This window comes from Notothenia rossii (assembly GCF_949606895.1).
Source record: "Notothenia rossii genome assembly, chromosome: 11".
In the NCBI taxonomy this organism is placed as follows: Eukaryota; Metazoa; Chordata; class Actinopteri; order Perciformes; family Nototheniidae; genus Notothenia; species Notothenia rossii.
Genome location: NC_136910.1, coordinates 10,761,629 through 10,788,903, shown reverse-complemented (window position 1 = coordinate 10,788,903; position 27,275 = coordinate 10,761,629). Strand labels below are relative to the sequence as shown.

Below are 27,275 nucleotides of genomic sequence, written 5' to 3'. Positions count from 1 at the left end.
CAAAATAGACTTCAAGGCACAATAATCACACTTTCCCTCACTCTGTCTCCCTTCCTCTCCACGATTAAACATTACAACTGTGTGACGTCATAGATTATCTCAGGATTCATTGGTGTCGTGTCTTGTTTCTTGCTATGGGAGACAGTATATTAGCGTTCCCAAATACAGATTAAACTGTCCAAGGGTTCATAATGAGCTCATCCTATTAGAAGAAAAACGATTGGTTTTGTAATTTTTCAAACGATTGCTTTCTTAGCCAACCGGTGAAAAATGATCCTCAAACCAAGGAAGGTACTTGTACAAACATGCATGTGTTGTGTGCACATCTATGATATGTGATGATGTGTTGCAAATATAGCAAATATGACATATATATATAAAACATTCATAGTTTTAGTCAAACAACTAGAACAAAAACAATGCCCATGATCCTGCCAATTCATAACCAGTTTGTGTCCTTGCTTACCTGTTAGCTAGCATGCTACTTTACATTTGGTGTTTCTACTCAGCCTTATCTCCAATGCAAAACGCTTCCATAAACTTTAAATGTGCACCAAAAATACATGTTTTTGACCAACAGATACACAACAGACAATTTGTTTCAAAGAGCAAGAGGTTGTTTGTATTGTATGAAAACTATTCTTTGAGAGACTGGATTGTATTTTCTGTGCAATAGTATAAGATCCAAACATACTCAAATTCCTTGACAGGATTTCCCAGCAGCGACATGATGATGACCAAAATGACAATTGTTTGCCATCTGCTAACTGAATTCTCTCCAGCGGGTTGAAGTATTTTATTATTTAAGCTCAATGGTCATGAGGTCCATGCTGTCCCTTTAGTTCCACATCTCTGTACAGGTGCCCTGACCAATGTGCACCCTCATTATCTTTCCAGCCACATACACGGCATGATTGCTTTTGCCTTCGTCCACCATCCAAGGTCTCTGTGATGTGAGCGAGAATTCTACCCGTTACCCTTTTAGGGATTTTCTATGGGTGCATCTCCGGTTAGCAATGCAGAAAGATCCACGAGGCATGGAACAATAATCACTAGTTACATCAGACTCTGCCAGCTGGCCTGTGGGTGTGTGTATGTGTGTTTGTGTGTGTGTGAACAGCAGATGACAGATGTGTATCCCCTGCTTGACTGCCTTTTTATCCTTCAGTGTAAGCTGATGCTCCTCATTTATTACTAAGCAGCCATTTGTTCTCTATGGGGCATCTCTGTCTCTCTTTCACCTCTCGGTTTCTTCCCTCCTCTGTCTCTTCTCATCTGCCTCCTTCCCTCTACCTGTCAGTCTGCTTTCCCCCTCACATGATAAGAATGAAATGGGATGACACAGTAAACAGTCTGGGTGTTAACCTAAACTGACAGATGAACACCATGAGATTTCAAATTGAAATGAGATAAACCTTTTTAAATCTGTACACCCAGAATGAATAGGTAAGGCTCATTTAAAGTCTAATTTGTAACTGTCTGGGATTCATTTGAAGCAAATCGTTGTCACCTCTTTCAAGTTAAATCTCGATTAAAAAAAACTGCTTCCATGTGTTTGCCAGTATAGGTGTTTGAAATCAAATACATAGTATAAGGAAAATCAGGATGGTGTCACTCAGGATCTCCTTCCACATAGGTCACAGGCACATTTCCTCACAAGCGTGCCCTTGTTTGTATGAGACATCCAATAATAGGGCCCCTATAGTTAGTGTTCTCCTGTATGCCGGTACTTATCCTCCTTAAGTCTCCACTCATGCTCACCCTCAACATTTTTCTCATGCATTTCTTCCTCATTGATATGTACTTGTAAGCACACACACATTTTGTTCCGTTCTCCTCTTTCAAAGTTTCTGTAATAAAATAATCACTGAAATGACTTTGTGCATGAGAAAGTGAATACATCTATCTAATGCAAGGTTGTCAAGCTGATGAAAAGCTCTATGGAGAGCTGTGTGATGGGAATGAATGGTTGAGCGTTCAAGGTGTCGACCATATTTATAAAAAAGAAAAGGCTTTGAAATAGACCTCTCTGTTCAGACAATATCAAGTGCAGTCAATGAGAAAAGCATTCGTCTTTTCACATTTATCATCAACCCAATGCCTTTTAATTTCAACCTGGAGGCTTTCAATCAATATCTCCCTTATTTATTATTCAAATTATCTCCATCTAAATTTGGCAGGTGTGCTAAAGCAGGTACGGGTTGCCAAGGGCGGCAGGAAAAACAGTCCCCATTAGGAAAAGGTTGACAAAGAAAGAAGAGGGAAGGAAGTGAATGTGAATGCAGCAATCACCCGAGTCAAAAAGGGGCTTGATGAAAACCTATATTGTTGTTTAGTACACAAAGACGCACGCAGCTTAGCAACTATATCACCATGACACACACTCAGGCATGCTGCTTAGGAACCGTCCCTTCACGACACAGCTCCATGTGAATGTTAACGCCATTTTACACAATTGAGCCTGTTCTCGTGTCTGTGCTCACACACGCTAGAGTTACCATCAAATATACATGAGGAGTCAATGAGGCACATGGAAAATGCTGACTGCGTGTCAATTGTTGAATGAGTAACTGCAAAGAAAAGCTGCCGAGAATAAAGGCATCAATATTGGCTTTAATATTTTGTTATTGTCACATCAGTAAAGTTCGACATTCATTCAGACTCTAAATAAAACACATTATTTTAATTTATATAAGGTTTTTGTACAGATTTAAAGGTCCCATGTCATGCTTTTCTGCTTATTACCCGTCCCCTTGTGTGTTATGTAGCTTTTTCTGCATGTAAACGGTCTGCAAAGTCACAAACCCTCAAAGTACACCCTGTAGCGAGTAAAACTCTAACACAGAAAATACCTGTCTATGCTGCCCCAGAACGCCTTGTTGGAGATTTTCTTTTTCAATTTTTTTCTTCCGGGTCACGGTGACATAACGACGACCAAATGGACCAATCCGTAGAGCTCCTCATACACACACACTCACTCAGCCTTATCTTTTCTCAGGCTGTGAGTGTGCGGCGAACTGTGTGCGAACTGTGTGCTCAGGCTGAGTTATGCGATGTCTCGCTGTCTCGCAGACCCCACGCAGCAACCAGGAAACGATACCAGTAATCCAGCTCACACTGGCCGCTCCTCAAGCCTCAAAGAGCGCGTTAGCGAGCCCCGCAACGTCCCGCCAACATGGCACCCAGACCCCACGCAGCATTCTCATCTGTTTGTCATTACTGGTGTCATTTTCTGGTTGCTAACGCCATTGTAACACATAAACACTGATGTCCAGCTGTAACGGTGGTGGACTCATCAGAACAGAGAGGGTGAGCTGACCAATCAGAGCACAGTGGGCTCATAGGGAGGGGGGGGGGGGCAGGAGCTCCAACAAGCCATGTAGGACAGAGAGTGAATACACATACTATACAGAGATGCTGTATGAGAAACCAATGTGAGTTTGGAACATTGAACAATGTAAATCTATTCTATTAGACCTCAACAATGGAATTATGATCAGTAGAAATTGCCATGTCATGGGACCTTTAACAAAACAAATGGATGTTTTAATAAGTAAGCCTAAAGCCAGGCTTGGGGCTGAGCCGGATTACCTGTTTCCCCTTATTTCTATATGCTAAGCTAGCATTAGCTAGCACAACTGATGGATATGACGAGAATATTGATCTATTTATCCAACTCCAAGGTGTGACTCCCCAAATACAACATTTGATTGATTTAAATCTAAATAAAACTGTTCACTATGGATGTCTACTTTACTACCAGACTCCAAGAAAGTGTTTTTAAAGAATCAATTTACATGAATTATTTGGAGGGAACACATGTTAAGCATAGCAGTGGAACATTGTGGGAAAATAAAGTGCCTTGGGAAATTAGCACATACTTGGAGAGGAATCCGAATACTAATTATGGCAGCAGTTCATAAAACTCAAGGATAAAGAGCAGCCGAGTGTCTGCAGAGGTTAACTCCATGGCACAAAGTAAGTCGACATGGACCAGCAGAAAGTATTGGCAAGCTGCGGATGCTTTCTTTCCAAGTGACAGTGAAGAAGAATACCACAGGCATCGGAGCCATAGCACTGGCCAGCTTCCACTGAAATAATTGACTGGTGATGTTTCGGGTTAGGCCAGTGAAAGATGCACTGTTGGGCCCACTTCACAGAAGATTAAAAGTAGCAGGTGGTCCTCTAAAGATTGTATTGTTACTTATTCTTCTTTGTTATCCAGTGGGGAATGGGTTGAATGATGTTGCTATTGTAGTCAAGGACAACAAACAACCTTAAAGCAAAAGTTCTGCACTTTGGAGAAGTATTGACTGTCTTCCTTAGAGAGAAGATCAAAGCCCCTTTGACTATGTCTTTTCAAAATAAATATGAGGCTTAAGCCTAGTTAGCGTAGCTGAGCCTGGAAATGGGAAAAAAACTATAAGAATAAGTGGCTGCTAACTTTCGAATTCCAGGCTTGAAAGTATTTTACAAAATACGTTTTATTGCTTTATAAGGGAGGCTGTGGCTGTGGCTCAGTGGATTAGTGCGCTCATCTTCGAATCAGAGGAGGATAGCAAGTTTGAGTCCCACTGCAGTCAGCATGTCGTTGTGTCCCTGGGCAAGACACTTCCCCCCAAATGGCTCCTGAGGGGATTGCCCAGAGGACTGAAGTCGCTTTGGATAAAAGTGTCTAACAAGGGAAATGTAATGTTTTTTTTACTGTGCCATGTTGTTAAAAAAGGTTGTGCTCATTTAAAGTTGAATTTGTACTTGACTGCTTCCTACTTGTTGCCATCTGTTAAATAGTCGCTTGGCTACCTTGCCTGGAGTCTTGACTGTGAATAGGAAAACCCAGTGCTGGTAAACTCCAAATGATGCTGGAATAATGAAACAAAGGAAGTTCTCGTCTTGTGAGACATCTGTGTTGATTAGATTTTAGAAGAAAGATGTCTGTCTTTAGAGGACAGAAAGGTTCCACTGTTGACTGATGGCCACAGAGTTTGGATGTGGCACACTCAAGAAATGTAAACATGTTATGATGAAACTGTCTAGTCTGCTAAGCAACCCTGAAGTAAAATTGATGGTTGGGAGATGGAAGAGTCTGCCATTTATAGGATTTCCAATTGAGATGTCATTTTAGAAAAAAGCTTTTAAAATACAATTCAGTCAAATCTGCAGAAATGATGTGTTTTTGACAGTTCTCAACATACAGTATGCACAGAATACAAATTAATGAGGATTTATGGTGTAACAGTGACCTAATATTTAAAAATAAGAGTGGGCATGTAGCTATTAATAGTGTGGAACAGGGTTTGTAAGTTCATTACAAATTGGGCCTTTTCTACATAACTTAATTATGATGCGAAACGCTCCTTTGAGATAATTTAGAAATTAAAATAAAATGATTAAAACATGTAAATTAAAATGTTAAAAACAAGAAGCAGTGATAGTAACTTCCTTTTTGTATTACTTAATGCATTTCAGCCTATGCAGGTACTTGAAAGTTTAGCAACGTAATTGCGCTTTAAATATATACTTTCGCAATCCTCAGACATGAGGATTGACAGATGGGTAGTCAAAGGTTTGAAATATAGGAGCATGAAGAGCGCAAAAAGTGTGCTTTTCCTCTAAAAGTTCTCATGTGTCATGTCCTTTTAAAGCTTGCTTCAGCAGGTACACCGATCTGCGCCTCTCCCTCGGGTCCGATCCCTCTCCGTCTTCCCTCCGCTACCAAACCGGCCAGCCATTCATCCATCACCCATTCATCTATCCGTCCGATCCATTCATCCATGGAGGGCAGAGGAGGCACAGAGGGCACAACATTGAAGAGGTGTGGGGAGACTTTTCAAGGGACAGAGAAGAAATAGAAGTGGAGGAGAGGTTGAGGAGATACTAAAAGAAGCGAGGATGGATGGATGGATGGATGGTTGTGAAGAGAGGAGTAAAAGGAAAGGACTGTCGAAGAGACACAGTGTGACCTTGCGTTTGATTGATGTATCTCTGGAGAAAACGGATTGTAGAACCGCTTGCACACACACAAGGACACACATACACACACATGCTGTAGGGATCACCACTTTGTCACTGTGCTGGCTTATCCATTATCCTGACTCTGTCCTTCTCTCTCTCTCTGTCTCAGTAAGTCAGCCCTGTGCCGACCGGGAAGGGGTTGAACACGGCTGACAGCAGTAGTGGTAAAAAGGCTTTAGTTATTCTCGAAACATGTGGTGGAAATACAAAAACATCCCTCCAGTAACCCCAAATGCTCTCATGGTTGCCTGGGACATGGTTTTCTGTAAGCAAAGCCTGGATTTGAGATCTGCTGTAAAAAAAGATGAGGATCAAAAAAACATTTCAAAAGGGAAAGTTGGACATTTCGGGTAATGCGTTTATTTGCTTTCTTTCTAGGAAAGAGATGAGAAGATCTTTGCTCCGAAGGAACCCTGATAAATTACCTAGACAACTTTAAGCAATGGTTTGAAGACACTGTGATATGTGAGAAAATATTCTCCAAGATGCAATCCTAAAAATGTGCTGATGGAAAAACTACACAGGTTATCTTTAAGAGAGGGCCTTAATTCAGGATGTATTGAGGCTAGCGTCGCACGGTGAATGGAGGCAGGGGGAAACAGATAGCTTTGCCTATTATTACATTGAAAAATAAACCTCTAAAGCTAACTGGTTTATCCTTTGCTCAACTCGTGTTGAAACTTGAAAAGAAAAAGCAAGGCAATGTGCATGTGTTTAGCTTTCCAAATCTCAATTAGGTTGCCATGTTTAAACAGTCTGCACACAGAGCAGTATCATCACTGAATGATGACATGTTGTAACTGTTGCACAGAGGTGCTGGCTGAATACAAGTCATGGTTCCAACAGGCAATGAGAAACACACTCATTTTCATTTGAACTTTTCTGTTAAGGTGAAACAAGCTTATAAGTCAGATATAATAAGTGTTTTCAAGATTTTCATTTTGTTAATGCAGATCAAGGCTAGACATATCTTGAATTCCCAACCTCTAAAACACTGACCAAACTCACCTTTTTCAGATTGGCATTTAATGTGTGATTGCTGGTATGTTAAACGTTGTTTTAGTAGCTGGATTTTAATTTGATTTTATATATTTATTTGGATCTCTTTAAGGGGTCTTTGGGCACCTGTAAAAGCGCTTGATAAAACAAATGTATTATTTCTTTAAATGCAATTGTTGTTTGTGTTTTTATTCTGTTCTGTTTTGTATGATGTTTACCCCGATTCTTCTCATCATTTGACCTTTATCTGAAGTATTTTAATAAAAACCACTTCATCAGTAGGTATTCCAATACTGACTGAAGTTCTCTAAAGTGATATATAGGAGCTATAAGTGTGTGTCAAGGACAGAGTCTCTGTTATTGACTATAGGCAAAATATAAGCTGCAGTATTTTAAAAGCAATATATAGCGATGGAGAGTGGCATTGAGAGTAAGGCAAAGTACAGGTAGAGAGGGGAAGAGTTCACAAACTAAAGAAATACCAATCTAGAGAAATACTTCTCTGCTTTAGATATGAGGTTACAACAAGGAGATGAAAGGGGATGATAGAAAGAAATGGTCGACCAGAAAAAGGAGAAGAAAGTGACAAAGCTAGAAGGAAGGGCTGAAATGAGCAGGGATGGCAGAGTTGTTCACTGAAATATCTAACAACAAAGGAAAGCGGTGATAAATATTAAAATCACCTTGAAAACTTCAACTCCACTCACATCCTCACACTGCCGCCCTCACACTTGCTGAGACATGCACAAAATATGCCATAAATCTGCATTGCAAGCCCAACACACTGGCACCATTGACATTAGCAAAGTACCATATTTGTCATGAGAATATATACATGTCCTCCTCCATCACACAGTCATATATTGGGCGGACACTTTGTCACATACATAAAATGATAGGCTTCACAGGGGTATTATCTCTTGCATGCGTCTGACTGCATTTGATTGAACATGCATTATTCTGCCTTTATATGGGGGTTGAGAGGGATGAAATATTGTTAGGTCTTCAGAAGAACAACAACAAACCTCCTGAACTCACTTCCAAGTTCGATAAATCGTCTAGATATCAGCAGGTGGTATACTGTATAAAAGGTGAAAAGTTAGTCCATATTGGTGTGGGGGAAAGTATTATTTTGTCTAGTACCATGTGGTAATAGCTGGACAAGTCAAGCATATGGGTTGACTTGCTAGACCATAAACAATACTTTGGTTTTGAACAAACCTTTAATACTTTTTAATAACGCTGTATGTGATTAAAATAACTAAAGTAAAGGTGAAATCCTTTTGTATAAACTAAACTTGTTTTATCAAAACAAAATAAAGGTACCCTAAAGTTTTTTTCTTGGGAGGGTTCAGGATAGGGCAATGTCCACCAAATTGGCATGTGACAACGTTCAGGGATAGTTGATGATATATGCTTTTCTTTTTGTGTTTTTTGGGGGTGAAGGTTGTCTTATCGGCTGCTCCTATAAGCTCTGACTGCCGACTGAAAATCAAAACTGATCATCAGTCAATCATACAGTACAAAACTCAAAATAGGAGCTATATCCACCAATATGAATCAACATATTTTCGTCGAGGGCATTTGTAATTGAATCGTAACACTTGCTTGCTTTTGGTCTCTCGCTCACAAGCAGTTGCACTAACACATATTTATTTCCTCTCTCTGTGTTCCTCTCAAGTGCCTGTTTTCCAGCAGCAGTATGCAATTACAACTGTCCAAACCAGTTACACAAATAGTTTGGGGATTGCTTGAGACAGCACTAGTGTCCATCTTCAATTTGCAAATGTAATTTCCACGCCGCTGACAGCACCACTACAAACCCTCGGCCTGGTGTTGGGGGAGGACAGTATGACCCTTAAAGGGATGCTGTTTCATTTACATATTGTTCTCCGGTACTCAGAAATGTAGCCAATCTTTGAATCCATGGCATATCCGGATAATGGATATCTGGGCGAAGAATGTCTCTACCTAGACATATTGTTTTTACAGTGGGTATAGACAAACTGAGACATACAAATGAAGTTGGAGCCGAGGGACTATTTCAACAGGTTTTTTTTAACAAATAGCCAATAAGCCTTGCTAATGAAAAGCTAAATTGTTGTCACATGTGAGCTGCCGGGCTTGGAGATTATATTTTTGACAATATGTTCTGCTTCTTTTGCTCTCCGCATAGATTGCAACTCTGATTGGTCAATACTACATGGACCAACATTGGAAACCAGAATGCTTTTAAAACCAAAAGATTCCCCCGTTTCCAAAGTATTCCGCATTCATACTGATATCCGTAAATAAATAATAAAAAGGCAGTCAACGAGGTGACCAGCTGGTAAGCAAACAAGGATGTAAACTTAAACATTTCCTTAAAAAGGCTTTGTAAACTATTCATGAGGTAGGAAATGTATTCAATATGCTCATTGTTTCAGACATGGTCTTAAACAATCCGCAACATACTCTTAAAAAAGCATGCTGTCTGTTTATATAGTGAAAGCTGTTTACTGCTCTTTCTAGATGGTGGAGAGTGTGCCCCACAATTTACCTTTCTATTTATACCCTCTCTTTACATGCAAAGGTCTCTATGGCTGTGAGTATGAATTAATTTGAAGTGACACTCTGTAGTGAAGGGATAGTCAGGAATCAGTATGGGAGAGGGTCATGCTATGTACGGTCATTTAAATGTAGTAAGTCCTTTTACAAAAATGTGACTGGCATGAGAATCTACAGTATGCTGAGACAGGAGCTATCAGGTAATACATCTGGCTAATACAGTAATGTGCTGTTGTTGAACTTTGGCAGGGGATATTGTTGTCTCACATAATTACAGGCTTAATACCACAGAAAGCAGCACCGTTTAATTGTCCCCATGACACAGGTGCACAGAAATACATTCACAGCAGCACAAACACAGAGACCTAGGCACATCATCACACTCAATAAACACCAGCTCCAGCATAACTCTTTTCATGCCTTCTGTTGTGTCTTGTCGTATTCGCAGATAAGTCACATTCAATTAAAACAACCAGGAAAACACCGCCTACACCCGGCAGGCTTCAAATTAATTTATAATCACAGTCATGTCAAGTGGAGGATTTCACCAGAGCAGAGAGTTTACAGTTCTGCTCAATTTAGAGCAAGTAATGTCAGATTTGACTCCAAAAAACAATAGAGTAAGCCGCTTGTGCGCTACAAGTCAAATTGCAGCAATGAGCATTAAGATGTCATGATTTTACTGTAATTAAGTACAAGTTATGGGTTTGGAGCTTTTAGACTTTCAGCCCAAAAGCCGCCGCATTTGACACATTGTGTGGTGTCTCACCCACATTAAAAATAAACTGGTATCCTTGTCACTGGGGGAACCAAAAAGTGGATAAATATAGTCTCGTACTGTACATTTGGACCCCGGCTAATTAAAACATACCAGGATTCTTGTCATGCATGGGTCCAAACAGCTAAAATCAACCGCTCCTCCTGGGAATGGAGCTCATTAAAAACACACTCATGTCATGAGGGGATACAAACTGAGCAACATATTGTCTGTCAACCTGAAAATTCCAGGCTCATTAAAACTCACTATTCTTGTTGTGCTGGCGAAAAAAGAATTGCAAACTTGTTTTGACACCCTGTTTAGGGAACGGTTGCACAGGTGGTTTTTAATGCAGGTTGACGTGTACGATGAGCAGAAAAGAGGAGAGAAAGGAGGGTCATGGGAGATTTTAATTGAAGGGACTTTGAGAGTTGTGAACTTCACCGAACTCACAAAAAAAACCTACATTTACACACTTGATGCCCAGGCTCCACTTCTTCCTCTGCAGAGAGATGTACACTCAGACATTTAACTTTGGCTGCAGAATCCTGTCAGCTAAATGTCAACCAGACAAATCGCTTAGGACTAAAAGTTAAATGGAATATTAATATTCAGACAAATTGAGTAGGAATTCAAGAGCGTATTATGCTGAACTCTCCCATGACTTCATTTCTTACTGTACCTTGCCTCAGTTCAGTAACAGGAACATGGGTGTTAAAATATACCTGGCATTTTTTTTTTTCAATAACTATTGGTATTATCATAAGTATTTTATATTATTCTTACATTGTGAAATGAGTGGATATGACTTTATTTTATGTATTAGTTTGTCTGGAAACAGGATGTATAAACATCTGCTAATAGGCGGACTATAATACAGTACATAAACATGCTGAGGTTAAGTATAATGTTTACTTTGTTTAAGTTGAGCTTGTTAGCATATTAACATTTAATTATTTGTATAGACTTAATGTATAGCTACTGCTGATATGAGTTGCATTAGTTTCGATGTGTTTGCTCACTTCCAAAAGTTACATTTTGACTGTTACTGTACAAAAAGTAATTGCCTCACAAAAGTAAATAAAATGTGTTCTCATGGGGACATACTGTAGATGTCTGTATCAAATGAAATGGCCGATAGTTGTTGAAACATAAACAGTAGTAAGCCAGAAGCTGTTAGGGTCAATTAAATACAAAAATGACTTTAGTAAATTATATTCGAAGATGTAGAACTGAATATACTGCTTAATACCCTTTGACGAATAATGTTGTGGCTCTCTTAACAAAACGCCAATCATCAGAGGATCAATAACGAATCAGGAAAATCTTCCACACAGAAACTGGCAGAGATCTGCTTACTCCCCAAGATAAGCCTGAAGTAAAAAAAAATAAAAACCATGAGCCCAACCCTGATATGAAATCCCTGCTGAGCGGACTGGATTTAGACTCTCAATTATCAGACAGGGAGAAAAGATGAAGACAAAGACAGAAAGACTGACTGACAACGAGAGTGACGGAATAATAGATGGATAAGGAGTGGGAGGGTAAAGGATGCTTTTACCTTCCGTGTCTTGTCCGAGACAGGTTGATAGCAGCAGCAGATAAAGGACTCCTGTTCCCATTATGCTCGGCCATTTGACCCGGCCCCATGACAGTGGCCCCATTAAGTGTGTTCTAACCATCTTCACCACCATGCTTCACCAAACATCCTGCTGCAGAGAGAGGAGCACATAAACACAGGTCAGTCACAATCACTCACCTCATTTTTGGTTGAGCAGCATGCAACATTGAAAGCAGTAATTTGCAGCTACTTCCTTTTCAGGAAAGGCCACCTGTGCTCTGGCTTTCAGTGAACAGCGAGTTGGAAGCATGCATTAAAATGCTCAAAATATGACATCTGCCACTGAGAGAAACAGCAGCAGAAATACAGAGTTTGAAGTAGCAGAACTGCTTGTTCACAGCCCAACCCTCGAACAGAAGTAAGCGATGAATTAAAAATATTCTTTCTATCTATATTGACGGGGCACTCCATTACATCCCCAAGGTGAGATACCCGCACAATCTAAAGCGCAGATGGCATCCATTATTCATTTTTATAGGTGCAATTCAAGTCACCAATCTCAAATCTTTGATCAAACTTTGTGCTCGTGCATCAGAGTTAATGATCGTTTCGCAGGTATTGCAGTCACACAGGGAAATAGAGAAACCTGGGGATGATGATAGAGATGGAAATATTTGGTGCAATGTAAAATGCCAGCGGTGGCAACAACATCTCAGATCTTTCAGCGGAGGATTTGACACAGTTGATAATACATTCGACGATTTGCAGGATGCTTGTAGAGAGAGTGCTGATGTGTGTGTGTGTGTGTGTGTGTGTGTGTGTGTGTGTGTGTGTGTGTGTGTGTGTGTGTGTGTGTGTGTGTGTGTGTGTGTGTGTGTGTGTGTGTGTGTGTGGTGTGTGTGTGTGTGAGTGAGTGCTTAGGTTGAGAGTAATTACATTTTATTGAGAGAGCATGTACAGCTGAAGGGAAAATAAGTTTCTTTGAAGTTCTCAGTTAAAGATTCATTTTTTTGTATTTTCCGAGTCTGTATGCGTACGTGTCTGTAAATTGGTCTTTGATTGCTTTGTGGTAATGCATCTCGAACCCATCTAGCATCAATACTGCCCACTTACTCACTGGCACAAACATAAAAAGTGAGATGACGTGCAAGACATAACACCATTTAGCTCTTCAGCACAGACTCAAAGCAAAGAGTTTGTCGAGGTGGGTGTGTATGTGTGGTAGGTTGCAATTCTCTAAATTAATCTTAATAGCAGTCAGTCTGGCCTTTGAACTAAACGCATGGGTACAAATTAGCTTCTTTAACCTCTAGGGTTACCAACCACCTTATTGGTCTACTGAGTGCACTGTGTTTACAAAATGAGTATAAAGTATTACAGTGTACTGATCCAGCACCATTATTGTGAGCAATTGACCGTTAGCTATCCAAAATGTGTCCCTGAACAGCAATGGTCCAATCATAGTTTAGGAACCAAAGCTATTAGTCACTAACTAATAAGAGCAAAAAATAGTTCTTATCCTTACATTTCTACGGGTGTTTCTGTTATTTTAGACTTTACACAATAAAAATTAAAATAACTAAAATCGACCCAGTCTCACGGCATTTCGTGTTATAGTCAAGAAATTAATCTATTGATTCGTGTTCACCAACACGATTTCTCCATTTTTTTCGTGACACACAGAACGATTTGAAAAGAAATGTAAATAATAACAAATAAGGAAAAAAATATTTAAAAAAAAATGATTTCAGTATTCTGAGGCTCGGGGCCCCATTTATTTTCCTCGCGGACGGCAAGAAAAGTCAGACATTATACAATTTAAAATACAAACAATAATCGTGGCTTGATATTGAGTAAGAAAATGTTTTTATGAACCACACAGTTTCTGGTCTTCCAAGACCCGACCGGACAAAAGACGTGGTGCAGGCACGAAACATACTACCAATATAAATACATTGCTTTTAAGATCGTTCTGTGACACGAAAAAAATGGGAAAATCGTGTTGGTGAACATGAATCAATAGATTAATCAATTACATTTATTTCTGGGTCTATTGAATGGGTTGCTATAGCTCCAAGCTGTGGTTTGTTTTGGGTACTTTCTTAAGCACGCTGCTATATGATTACTCACGTGACATGACAATCGCTGCTGTTAGCAAGCTAGCAACGATTTTGTTTGCAGGAGTAAATCATTGCATATTGTTGAATTAACCCAATAAAAGTAATGGTGGCACTCAAAATAGCATAACTACTGCAACTACAGAAGTATGCAAATTTAGACACAACCTTAATTGTATCCAAAAACAGTAAGACAAGATGCTTATATCAGAATTTAGAGCATGGTTACGATCCTATTCTGCTGACAAATCTTTCCACAGACACACAGGACAAAGTGCTTAAAAGCTCCTCTGTGTCAGTTCCAGTTAAAGTATATTTCAATGATGTGCCATGATGACACACACACACAGACTTACAAGGTGAAACAATACAAGCGTCAGAGGAGTCGCAAGTAATAAAAAGAGCAATCCCGACGGGACAGTGCCCACTAAATACATAACGATACAACTACAATTTAATAAAGTGCCAAGGTCTGCCTCTCTTTTGTCGAATGTCCTGAATCCTTTATCTTTTTAGGTTCAGCTGCTATTTCTTTGAGCACTTTATCACAAGGGGTGCTGACAGCATCACTGCACAGCTTGTCTTTTATATCTCTGCAGCCACAGCACAATGTCACCCAATCAAATTGTTGCTGCCATTTGTTTCAGTCTTCCTGGTAACACTGACTATATTATTTGCTCTACAAAAACAGATTATCCTGACTGGGACCTTATCTGAGAGCAAACTCAGCTGCTCTTAGTCTCTCACAACAACATTAACGGCTCCCCGTCATGCAAAATGTGTTTAATTAGAGCTGATTGAAGTTCCCGTGGCAGAGATTACTGTGACAGAGTTACTATGGCCCTGCCCTCTGAATGGAGATGGAGTTGGCTGACAAGGAGAATGTAATTGTGGTATTCCACCAAACCCCCGAGGTGTAATCCAGCAGTCAGAGGGGCCGGGGGCAGCTTCGTTTAAGGGGCACACTTTGGATTCACAATGCCACGGTGCCGCTCTTATCGGACCTAAATTGAGTTGAGCATATTAAACTTTGTTACTTCCATCTATGCGTAATGCTGTGCAGGTGATCAAGATGTAGCAGAGTGTCAGAGAAAGCCCTGCGGAGGAAACAGATAATACCTCTGACATTGTAGAGATAATGTGTCTCTGAAGAGAAGCAGATGGTGGTTTTTTTTGGTCACACAGGTTTTTATGAATCACCAGGGATACTCGTTGTTTGTGAATTCAAACCCTCTCTGAGTCCCTGATGTCATTTTAGCCTCGTTGATGAGTTTAGTAAACTATTTTAATAAGATACTGAGCCTCCAGGCGACTTGTCACTACACAGACCAACGTTTGTGTTATTGGCAAGAAAGCATTAGCAAAAAAACAGAGTAACATTACAGTATGTCAAACTTTGAACATTTGTTATGTAATTAACAATTGAACAACGCCAGGAAGCATTTTCTTCCTTCTCAATATGATGAAATGTCTTGTGGGCTTCTTTTTTCCACATAATGCAATCCTTGGTTACATTATCTCTAATATCTGAGTGTCTGAATATATTGAGTAAATATTAACCATGTAGTTGCAAAAGTATACTGCATACCACTATGCAATGAGAGTGTTGGGTATCTCCCATGTTGCAAGTACAATTCAATATATAACTTTGAAACAATACTTGGTAACTGTTACATTTCCCATAATGACGAAGACATCAAGTTTAATTTGATCAAATAAAACCTTGTTTGTTTCATGTTGCCTAACACAATTCAATTCAATTCAATTCAAAGGGGCTTTATTGGCATGAAAGTTAAATTAAACAATGTTGCCAAAGCATCACAATACAAAATAAATAACAACATTAACATACATTTCAAACACTGTGTCTCTCTTGGTGAAAACATGCTCTAATTGCTGCAAAACCTAGTGACCCCAATTTGACAAAACAATGACAGCAAATCCAAAATAGACTTTGATTTTGCTTCCATTTGAGGCCATGAAGTATTCTCCTGTTCTGAAAGCTTCCCAGTATAGACTTCTTTCACAAGCTAACACAAAGCCAGATTGATTTTAGACAGTGATGAATAGGATAAAAGTTTCTTTTTACGATTGAGATATCAGACATCCATATGTAACTTTTGTTCAGAAGGTCACACAATGTACTTTAGAGAACTACAGCTGAATTACCAAATGACATAGCCAGCTTAGCAGAGACTTCTTCGCCAAACTCTAGCATCTCTTAACACATGGCTAGATTTTGTGAGAATATATACTGACACATAATGTAAGGTTTCCTCTAAAGTAGACCTGCTCACTCACTCTTAGTCTGAATAATATGTCTCAGTTTCAGACACATGAGAGTGTGGCATTGTGTGGTATTTGACAACATAGGAATGAGAACAGGCTGCAAAGCCCTTTCAACATCTAGACACCCATGTTGGGCCTAGAAGCTCTTTGCAATCACCAAAAATAGATTCTGACACCTCCACAAACCTTAAGTGGTCATAAGGGAAAGGGATTCTTTTTTTTGTCTATACATAACTATGTAAATGTATCCTGTAAATATAATGTATGATGTCCTTTATTGTTTTATGTTTCAACCTATATGCTGCAGGTCTCCCTTGAAAAAGAGATATATGATCTCAATAGGACCAATCTGATTAAATAAAGGTTTGAAATGAAAAAGAAATGAAATGAAATACATCGGTTTTTAGGGAAAAAAAGCTGCACTTAATAGCTTTAAAGCATGCTTAACAGGTCACTAGTCTATTAATTAGATACAAATCTCATCTGCAGTTAAAGATGTAATACAGACAGTTGCAGTAGCCTAAATAAAACATTCTTAACAAAATGTTTTTAATACAACCAAACTAACTACACATAACACAGTTACCAGGCAGCAAACCGTCATATCATTAAAAAAAAGAATAAGAAAAAAACAGATCTAATGTATTAATAAAGTACTTTTTCATTGGAGAGTTTCATCCTTTGTGAACTGCGCCCAATCCGAACATATTTTCTACCCTTATTCTAAGTTTGTGCTTCCGGCAGAGATGCCTCCTTATGTTTAATTCCCCGGTTAAGTTCACAAAGGACTGTGTCACACAATAGTAGGCCATGCTGTAAGCGTCAGTAACCAGGATGAAGCGTATTAGGGCTGAAGGCGCGTCTCCTCTGGTGGAACTTCAAAAAGTTGTATTCCTCCTGAGAGGAGAGGAAATACACCCGACACAGAGACATCCACGCAAAGGAAATGTAATAGAGAGAATAACAGATGACGTGGAAACAGAGAAAGGGAATAGAGAAGAAGAGAATATACGGGCAGAAGGTAAAAAAAAATACAAAACGAAAAACCCTGGTATGAGACTTTATCGCAGAGAACCAGAGAAAGACAGACAGACAAATCAAGAAAAGGAAGGAGACAGAGATTATGTCTTGCAGTTAAAAGGCTGTTGATCTTATTTAACATCAACAACCTGCTATTGATGTATAGTTATCTCAGGGGGGGAGAAAATGAGAAGAGGGAAGAACGAGTGTGAGGAGAGGATGGAGAGTAGGACAACAGAGAATCAAGAGCAATATGAGGAAGGAAAGAGATGGGAAAGAAAGTATAGGACACCAGAGAGGAAATTCAAATTAGGCGAGGTTTTGCAAAGGAAGGCAACACCATGGTAACCTTTAACCCTCCTATTGTCTTCGTTTCCCCCCCTTACTTTGGTGTTCGCAGTCAAATTTGACAGGTCCTGTTTTAACTGCTATTACATTAACACAAAAAACATTAATCATCACCAAATTTCATTTAACACCCTTTCAAACTGTACATATTGTATCGGACTACTGGTATACATGAACAACTGCAGTAAATATACAAAGGAGAGACACTGAACATGTATTGTGTTTGCCAGGTGTGATTCACATGGGGGGATTGGGCACATCTAGAGTGTGTGTGTCTGTGTGTCTGTGTGTCTGTGTGTGTGTGTGTGTGTGTGTGTGTGTGTGTGTGTGTGTGTGTGTGTGTGTGTGTGTGTGTGTGTGTGTGTGTGTGTGTGTGTGTGTGTGTGTGTGTGTGTGTGTGTGTGTGTGTGTGTGTGTGTGTGTGTGTGTGTGTGTGTGTGTGTGTGTGTGTGTGTTTTATCTGATCCGGATGGTTACTAGTTCCTTTTCTTTATGGCGGACCAGGAACACCATGGGTGTTACAAAGTTGACTAAATCATCCAAAATTCAATGCAAGTGGTGATCAGCAATTGTATATGTTCAAATGTCTACTGTGAAGGATATCATAAAGCCTTAATGCAATCGAATGTAAAACAAATAAGTTATGATTGATGAAAGTAGTAAATCAGTCAGATTTGACCCGAAGACAACAGGAGGGTTAAACAGAGGAGATATTGATAGAGAACGTGTGTCTGAGTGTTAAAAATAGCAAAATAAAGAAGCTAAGTAACAAAATGGAGACTTAACCCGAAACAATGAGAGAGTGAGAGACGTTGGCATGCTGCTCACTTCCTCTGTGTTTGTGATCAGCTTCCCGTCATTGCATGTGACGGATGAGACATTGTTACAGTAACTCCAAGCGGCTGTGTATGCATGGGTGCAGGAGAAGAAGACAAGTACAAATATTTCCCTTGTAGTGTCATAGCCGACATCTGTCTGTTTATTTTTCAGTCAGTCTGTCTGTTTGCCTGTTGTGCCAGTATGTGTGTGTGTGTTTGTGTTTGTGTGCTTGTGTTTGTGTGTGTGTGTGTGTGTGTGCGTGTGTGTGTGTGTGTGTTTGTGTTTATGTGCTTGTGTTTGTGTGTGTCGCGGTCTGACTGAAATCTGGTTTGTCAGTGTCTGTCTGATTCGCAGAAAGGCATCATTCACAGCTCCCGTGCTGCCAAAACAAGACATTTCTTCATCCCTTTTTTCATTTTAGGCAGATGGCTGCCAGCCTTATGCAGACCGACTCTCTGTGTGTTTTATTGTGTTGCTCCAGGGTGTCTTGCCAGGATACTGAGCGGGTGAACTCTGACTCTCTGGTTACAGGAGGGTGTAATGGAGCCATGCTTCTTTACAGGCTAAACACAGAGGTGACTATGTTAAGGGTGGACAATATAGCACTACATATGGTTTTAATCTCCTCAGGACAGAACCCTAATTAATTAATTATGGTCTATTTTATACAATTGTTTATAATCAAAACAGGCTGGGTCAGTTGAGCAGAACTAACTGTAGGGGGGAGTTAAAAGGGAAAAACAACCAGAAAGAGAAATAACAAATAAAAATGACATTTGGAAGCATTAGGCGGCACTTTCAATATTTTTGAAATCTTCTGGATGTCTCTATCCAGAACATTGTTGTTTCCTTTACAAATACGAGATTGAAAGTGTCATTTATTTTCTTCATATAACAGTAATTTACTCCATTCAAATGTTCTCAATGCTTATTTAACAATTTGCTTTCACTCACTGTTTCTTTTTTAGTATGCCTTGAACCACAGAAGATGCCAGCGGGTGGCAAGAGTTTGCCAAGGAAGCAGACAAGTGTCAAGCTCAGCATCAGTTGTGACGATAAAAAGCTTCACAACACTTCAAAATCAAGCAGATGGTGCTAGAGTAAACAGCAACATCCGCAAATACACATACCACTGCACATCTGCATTTTGTGTAATTAAACTATAAGTGGGGAGGCGTGTGGCGCAGTGGGCTAGTGCGTTGGTGTTCGGATCAGGGGGTCACCGGTTCAACCCCCACTGCAGTCAGCATGTCATTGTGTACCTGAGACACTTCACCCCAAATTGCTCCTGTGGGGATTGTCCACAGTATTGAGTATATAATTCGCTTTGGATAAAAGAGTCTAACATGTAATGTGCGGTTTAGTTCTCTTTATGAATGGCCATCAGACCAGTTTGAACTGTTTTTTTAACATGCTAATTACAGACAAAATATTCCACAGTTGGCAGAATTAGAGAGCGCACACACACACACACTGGAGTTGACCAGGCTGTCCAATAAGCTCATGGAGGGGCACTTTGCTGGTCCAGTTCTGCCAACACAGACAGTGAGCACCTGAGAGTCTGAAGAGGCAGCATCAAACACCACTACACCCCCCTAATTGCACACAAGCACTGAACAGAGTAAGAGGGTGAGAGAAGGGTGGTGACTTAATTGGTGATTGACAGGGCAATGAAAAAGAAGCACTGGCAATAAACTGGTTTCAAAATGTTTGAATAGGTATCTCCAGATTCAACTCCCACAGAGAGGTGAAATTAAACACATTGCTGGATTTCACAGATATTTTAAGTAGGTTTGAAGTATTGTTATCGTTACTTCACATGTGTAATGAGTCTCACAAACTAATGTGTGGTTGTCAACACATGTCCAGGGCCATTTTCTGAGTTTAACAGAGAATATTTTAAACGAAGAGGCGGATTAAATATGTGGGAAGAAGAAGGAGAGAGGGATCAGAAATTAACATTCATTATAAAATACATTTTTTTAAAGCCTCAGGTATTACTGCTCAAGTTCTGGATTTCATAATTTTTAATTAATTCTTCAGTGAGAGAAAGACTAATGGAGAAAAAACAAAGCAGGTCTAGACAGAAATATTCCTTATTAATAAAGAAAACACGATATTAAAGCATGACCAGCTCACACAACACATCATACCAAGAAAGTGTACATATTTTCAGCTGGTTTGCAGTTGTACAAGATGACAGTGCTGCGTTCAAGTTCCTCAGGTAATTAAGATACATCTGCCAAAAATGTGATTTGGAAAAGCTGTATAAACAGTTTGTCCATCAAATGAGTCCTTGTAATTCGATAACCACAAACAGATACTTAAAGAAGAAAAGCATGAAACAGTAGAAATGCACTGGCAAAGCTGAGATCTCACCAAGACCAAAGGTGCATTCAAGTGTTCCAGAGATAGTTCCATTTCCAGAGTGGATACGTTTTACTTTCTCCTTTAGTGAGCTTCAAGTTGGATTGTGTAAATAACATGGATGCTACAAAAACATAATTTGTATTTTATTGCTCAGTGTAACAAAAACACTTTGATATCTGTTCCTGAGTTGTTGCTCAAAATTGAGCAGGTTAAAAAAAAAAATCTGATTATTCCAACCCATTTTGAACGCACCACAAATGCCCTGTCTGTCAATGTTAACAAAACATTATGTGTCTATCGGCCTTGTTATTCGGTGCCACATTTAAATTGAATGGCTTATAGCTGCACTCTTTCATCAAGATGGATGAAATTTGGTCCAGCAGTTTTTCTTTAATCAAAGACAAACTAGCAGACAAAGGCACAAACAAAATGGCCCAAAAACAGTTACAAAAGTGAACATAAAATTAAATCAAAATATAGTCTTAATAAGAAATACAATTGTGTAAGTGTTGACCAGCACAGCTCAATGTTTATATGGCAGCATGATTTCTTCACACCCCCTGAAATCAAATCTAGGCGTCTTGCATCTCATAAAACTGTCCCTCATTTCCAATCATCTGCTCTCATCATTCATTTCCAGGTTGTTTTTCTTCTACATTACCAGGTTGTTCAATTGCACTCGAGTCATCATTTGAATATTTTTCAATTGCTCTTCAAATCAGCATTAAAGCCCGAATACAAAAGTGGCAGCATTACGCTTCTACACGATCGTGTCAACACAACTGACACTTGTTGCAATTAGGTTACCTCAAGTGCTTCGCCAAATAAATGAAGCAATTTGTGGCAATTGCTCGCATCCGCCTCAAAGGAGTCTTATTTTACGAATGTAATCAATCTGTTATTGCTTAGAAGGTAAAATAGAAATATATTCAGGCTGCGGAAATGAGTGTATCGATCAGTTTTGCCAAAAACAAATGAACAATATGAGCAACACGGGGCAAGTCTGTGAAAAGAAAAATAGAAAAGCAGTCTGATGAGAATTAAAAAGAAAGAGGAACATTAAAACGATGCCATTAATATGAAAGAGAGACCTCAAAAGCATTGATGTGTAAAGCTAGGTTTTTGTTCTATTGGAAACTTTGTCAAAACTGCCACAACAATATTGCTTTGTTTAATTGTCACGGCAATAAATAATTGAAATCAAATTCAAAACCAGAGTGTGAAAGCTACAGATACTTAAATGAACAGAGATAAGCAAAGAGGGTGGGGGGAGCGGGGGTCAGCTTAGGACAACTTGAACAGCATTCGTTCCACTTTGAAGACTCGTCCACTGGGTCTGCTTCGTCAAATCATAAGTTTCATTTAAGGCTTTTAAATCATATGAATCCCTTTCAGCCGTATTCTGTTTCAGTTTGAAATACAATGCAGGGACAGATGGAGTAAGTTTGGAAACTTGGAGTATAATTGAACTTGAGGTTTACTCGGTATCAAAATGAAGATCATATGGAAATCAGGGCTTGTGAAAATGACAAATGTAAAATAACGTTCAAGTGTCTCCAAAGGAAATACTTGAAGAGGCACGAGAAATATTTATCTTCCATTGTGTTGAGTGTTTGAGGGGTAGCACTCTGACTGTGCTAGTCCTGACTTCAGTCTTCACACACACCCCTCTGACACTGAAGGACAGGTTTAGCATTCATGTCCCATACCAGCAATCAGCGTTCACCTTTTAAAAAAAATGTAATAAGGAATGAAAAGGAAACATTTGGTGCTGGCTCAATGGTAGATATCTGAGAAAGAGGCGACATGTTGATGTATCTTTGGGAAAGATGCTTAACCCCAAGGTGCTCCTGATGGCATGGCCAGGGTGTGTGAATGTTAATATCTCTGTATTAATGGCTGACATATTTATGCAAAAGTGTGCAAAAAACTGGAAAAGCGCAGAATAAATGCACTGCACCATTTAGCTTTGCCCTTCTAATTTTGTATTTAAAGTTTTGGCACATTTTCAGTTCTTCTTTGACAAACTATAAAGAAGTTCACAACAGGTGTGAGGATGAGTTTGACGATGGATCATTATTGAAATGGGAAAAGTGTTAACTCTCAGATTTCCAAACCAATATCAAGTCATACATTTACAAGAAACACTTCCATTTATACACCAATTTGAGGTGAATTGGTAAATCACCACACATGCATGAACACTTTCCATTTCACTCACTTTTATAGGAAATGGACCAGGAGCACAGTTAAGCTTTCAGGAGCTTTTCTTGTCCACCATTAAGCCCTGTTCGACTCATTTCCTGTTCTCTTTCCTGAGCACATCTCTCTGTCAGCAGGTGACGCAACATTAGGAACATATTCAATACAGGGCACAATGGAGCGAAGTATGCATGCATGTGTAAGGGCATATATGAGATGGTAGTGGAGGGGTGTATTCACATGTTGCCATGGCAGTGAATAATGAGGCATGCCCTTCGGTTAACATGGTGTAAGTAGGTGTTAACTATGACAGATTGTGCTGCCACTGGTGACCATGGTTGAGTAGTCAGATAGCCTTCACCTCTCCGCTCCTCCATTATTTCACAGTCACATAATTGTATGGATGGCAATAAATTTCACATCTCATTTTGTGCGGTAGATTTCACCTCTAATGTCGTGGCAGCTCCAATTTTCATTTTGTCTGATACTCTTTTCTGGAAAAACTCCAGCTAACAATGAGTGAGCTAGTAGCTGTCAGCTGTCACTGTTGTGCTCAAACAGGACACACACGGATATGCACGAGCGATAAGATATCCGACATTATGAAAGGGAAGATCTACAGCCTATTTGCAGGGTTGGCTTAGTGAGGACCCTTACAGTTAAATTACAATGAGTTATGTTACCTCCACCCAAGTTTTCACTCATGTTTCCACAAGAGATGGGAGTAATACAAGCATAACATTGTGCTCGGCCTATTCTTTTGTTCTAAATTAAAATTACCATACCAATATTGATGGCTTGATGGACATTTTTCTTGACTGGTTTAAATTTTTATTTATTTTTATTTTGATATACTTTATTAATCCCCGTGGGGAAATTGTTTCTCTGCATTTGACCCATCCTAGTGTTAGGAGCAGTGTGCTGCCATTTTTGAACGGCGCCCGGGGAGCAGTGTAGGGAACGGTGCCTTGCTCAAGGACACCCTCGGTAGCACTTGGTCTTGCACTTGAACTGGTGACCTTCCAGTTGCCAAGCCAAGTCCCTATCGACTTCGCCACCACCGCCACTAAAACACTTCAGTCTGTTTAGGGTTAACCTAATTGTAGGAACAGTTAAAAAAAACCCGATGTATATGTATTTCATAGATGTAAGAAGCAAATGTCAGGGCATGGCATTGATATTGGATCTGAATATTAAACCATTGACAGATAGTGACAATATTTAGAGAAAAATGGAGAGAGGTTTTCTGTTATTTGTTTCAAATGGACACGTTTTTAATCGTTGCTTCTTGTCAGTTGGTGTTGGCCATGTTAACACCGTCTAGAGACGAACAAGTGAACGCAATGATTCCTAAACAGATAAAAGATGGGTGGAACAGTGTAACGGAGGTGATCTCTGAGTCTGGGCCCATAGATGTCGGCCTCCGTTACGGGTAATATAGCACTAAAAACATTGCACAGGAAGCATGGGAATAAATGTAATTTATGTAACTAGTTTGTCTGTCTCTGTTTCCTGGTTTTATTCTGAAAAGTGTTCCCCTTTCCCCATGTATGTTGCTGGATTGCGTGCACCTGGTGTCCTGTGTTGTCTCCTCCCCCCCCACCTGTGTCTAATTGCTCCCCCCTCACCTGTGTCTTGATAGTCTGTGTGTGTATTTAGGTGCTGTTTTCTTGTTGGGCAGGTAGTATGTGAGATCCTTGTGGTGACTGTGTTCACGTGGGCAGCAGATTGAGACTGTCATATTTCAAACCGGGTTGTATTTTGGACGTTCTGCCTCCTTGCTTGGCCGCTCAATTGTCGGCTTCACAAACAGCTACGCACGTAAGATATTATGCACCCAAGTTCCCCCTGTAACTATTAAGTGGATTCCGACATGTTCACTGCCCCTATTCCCATTATACATTATTGTGCAATTTCAAGCATTCACACCAATTTCCCATTTGGCCAGATGGTTAAAGGCATTTAAGCAATCTCCTTTCAAGCGCCTGCACAGGAATCAAACCCTGCCATTATCGTCCAGCACCGGTTCTCTCTATCTTTAGTTAATTCCCTCCATAAAAATAATCAGACCTAGAAAATCAGCTTCTGTCAGCCAAGTGAAGTAATTCTCACCTTGACTATGCAGGCCTGAAACACTGCTCTCAGCTACCAACACCACTCAAATGTTGTCACCTGAGTTTGGCTGCAGATCAGCTGATCCAGGATCTGAGGGCACTGGTCGGCATGCAAAGGCCTGGCAAATAAAAAACTTCAGTCATGAATTCATAAACCAATATTGGAGTGAATAAATCAATCAACGGATGCAGGCATTAATGATTTGGCTACACAAAGTTGCTTCATCAAATAAAGTTTGGGGGAGAAACTAAACACGTATTGAGAGCCAGACTGATCCCTCTCTGATTTAAACTTGTTTCAAGAAGTCCATGGGTATTTTTGGGGAATAGTAACTCTCACCCTCATCAAAACACTTCAAAACTGACAGCTTTGTTAAATATTAATGACAAGAGCGGACTGAAGAATAGAAAAGGAGAGAAAACACTGGGAGAATAATTGATGAAGGAGGGAAAATAATTGCTCGTAAAGTTTACTTTCTTTGAGCAGTAGTGGTTTTATGTCCTGGGAAGGGAGCAAGAGTAACACAGAGGGGAGAAACTAGAGTGCAAAGAAGACGAAGAACAAGAGGAAATGGAGAAGAAGTGACACATCAAGAGGGAAGAGTTTTCAATTTCCTTTTTAGCCTCGGTCCAGTCAGCATGTTCCTCTTCGTCAAGTCTCACACTTTTCATCGACATACATCGACTGGAAGTATTTTTCTACATCAAATATCTGCCCTCAAAAGAGAAACAAATCCACTATGCCCTTATCTCTTAAACCCCTATGAAACCAAAGCCAATATTGTCCTACTTTGACACGACACAGCTGACAAAACTGTTCAGATAGCAGTCTGATCCGGGTAAAATCTTGCTGCTTGCCTAGGATTTATCTTGATGCGCAGTCGTGCAATTTTTTCTTCCAAGAAATCTCACAAGGAGTCCCAGTCAGAGGACTTGGAACATATTTAAAGATAGTTAGAAACCTTAAAAAAAGGGCTGTAAAGCTGAAAAACAATCAATTTGACATAGTAAGTCATTATTATTGTGAAAATTGCAAAGAAAATGTGTTTTTCTATTAACTTTTATATTGAGTTTTCCTGAGGTCACGATTTGATATCGAATTGAACTGAATATTGTATGGTGTTGGACTGAAAAACAAGACATTTAAACACATTACATTTGACTTATATTATTTTTTTCCTTTTTTTCTGACATTTTACAAACTGGACGTCAATCCGTTAATCTAGAAAATCCTCTGAAGATTAGTCAATAATGAAAAAACGTGTGAGCAGCACTTGCCATTATTACATTAAATGAGAAGACTAAAGATATGAAGCCTAGTGGCTCTGTCACATAAAGTGTAGTGATTTGAATTGGATGCTAAAACACTCACAATGAGTCCTCCTTATTGTAGCATTAGCAATAAGTAACAAACACTTATCAATCCATACAAAATGTCTAACCCTCAAATAGTCAGTCTAGTGTAGCTTAAAACTACCGAATACACAAACTGAACAGCATTTTACGAAGTGTCTTCACGTCTGAGTTAAGGTGAACCTTCAAGTCACAATAACTGACATCTAAAGTGGATTTAAACACTTTCCCCTTAAGGAGCGGATAAGTCTCATCACTGGGCTCTGAGCTTTATCTTCACACCCTAAAGGTTGTTCAGTGACCCGAGGAAATCCTCAACCTCGATACTTGCAGGAAATTCACACTATCTCCACCTGAGCTCGTCCAAATGCCAACTACACCTCTCAGCTTTCAGTGCCTCTGTCACGTCATTGATATCTCGTGCGTGGGAGTCATATTGGTTTAACTTGCATATATAAAACATTTATAATACTGCAGCTCTGCACAGAAAACACATCTAAAAATGTCCAATCCATCTGCTGGCTAACAACCTCCAAATCTCACATTCTAAATGCAATCACAGAGATCCTCTCATGAGTCATTGTTATTGCGCGGTGTGGAATAGTTTTTAAAATAGCTTCTCCTATCAGTTTGTATCCTCATGTGTTACCTCGCATTACATATTTAGAAGTTGTACCTCGGAGATTTGAATAATAAATGAGTGAAGCTAATTTGATGTCAGAAAAAAGAGCTGCTGAGTTTTTATAACACCACTTGGTTTCAGT

At 39.6% G+C, this 27,275-nt stretch overlaps 1 protein-coding gene across 1 annotated transcript in view; it reads right to left on the bottom strand.

Moving 5' to 3' along the window:
* The window catches only part of LOC307024403 (protocadherin-15-like), a 169,955-nt gene that overhangs the window by 132,493 nt on the left and 10,187 nt on the right, over positions 1-27,275 (bottom strand). Inside the window, exon 2 of the mRNA XM_079658474.1 lies at positions 11,880-12,030. Within this exon, the coding sequence (XP_079514600.1) occupies positions 11,880-12,012 (133 nt within the window). The 5' untranslated portion in view covers positions 12,013-12,030. The remainder of the gene's footprint in view (positions 1-11,879; positions 12,031-27,275) is intronic.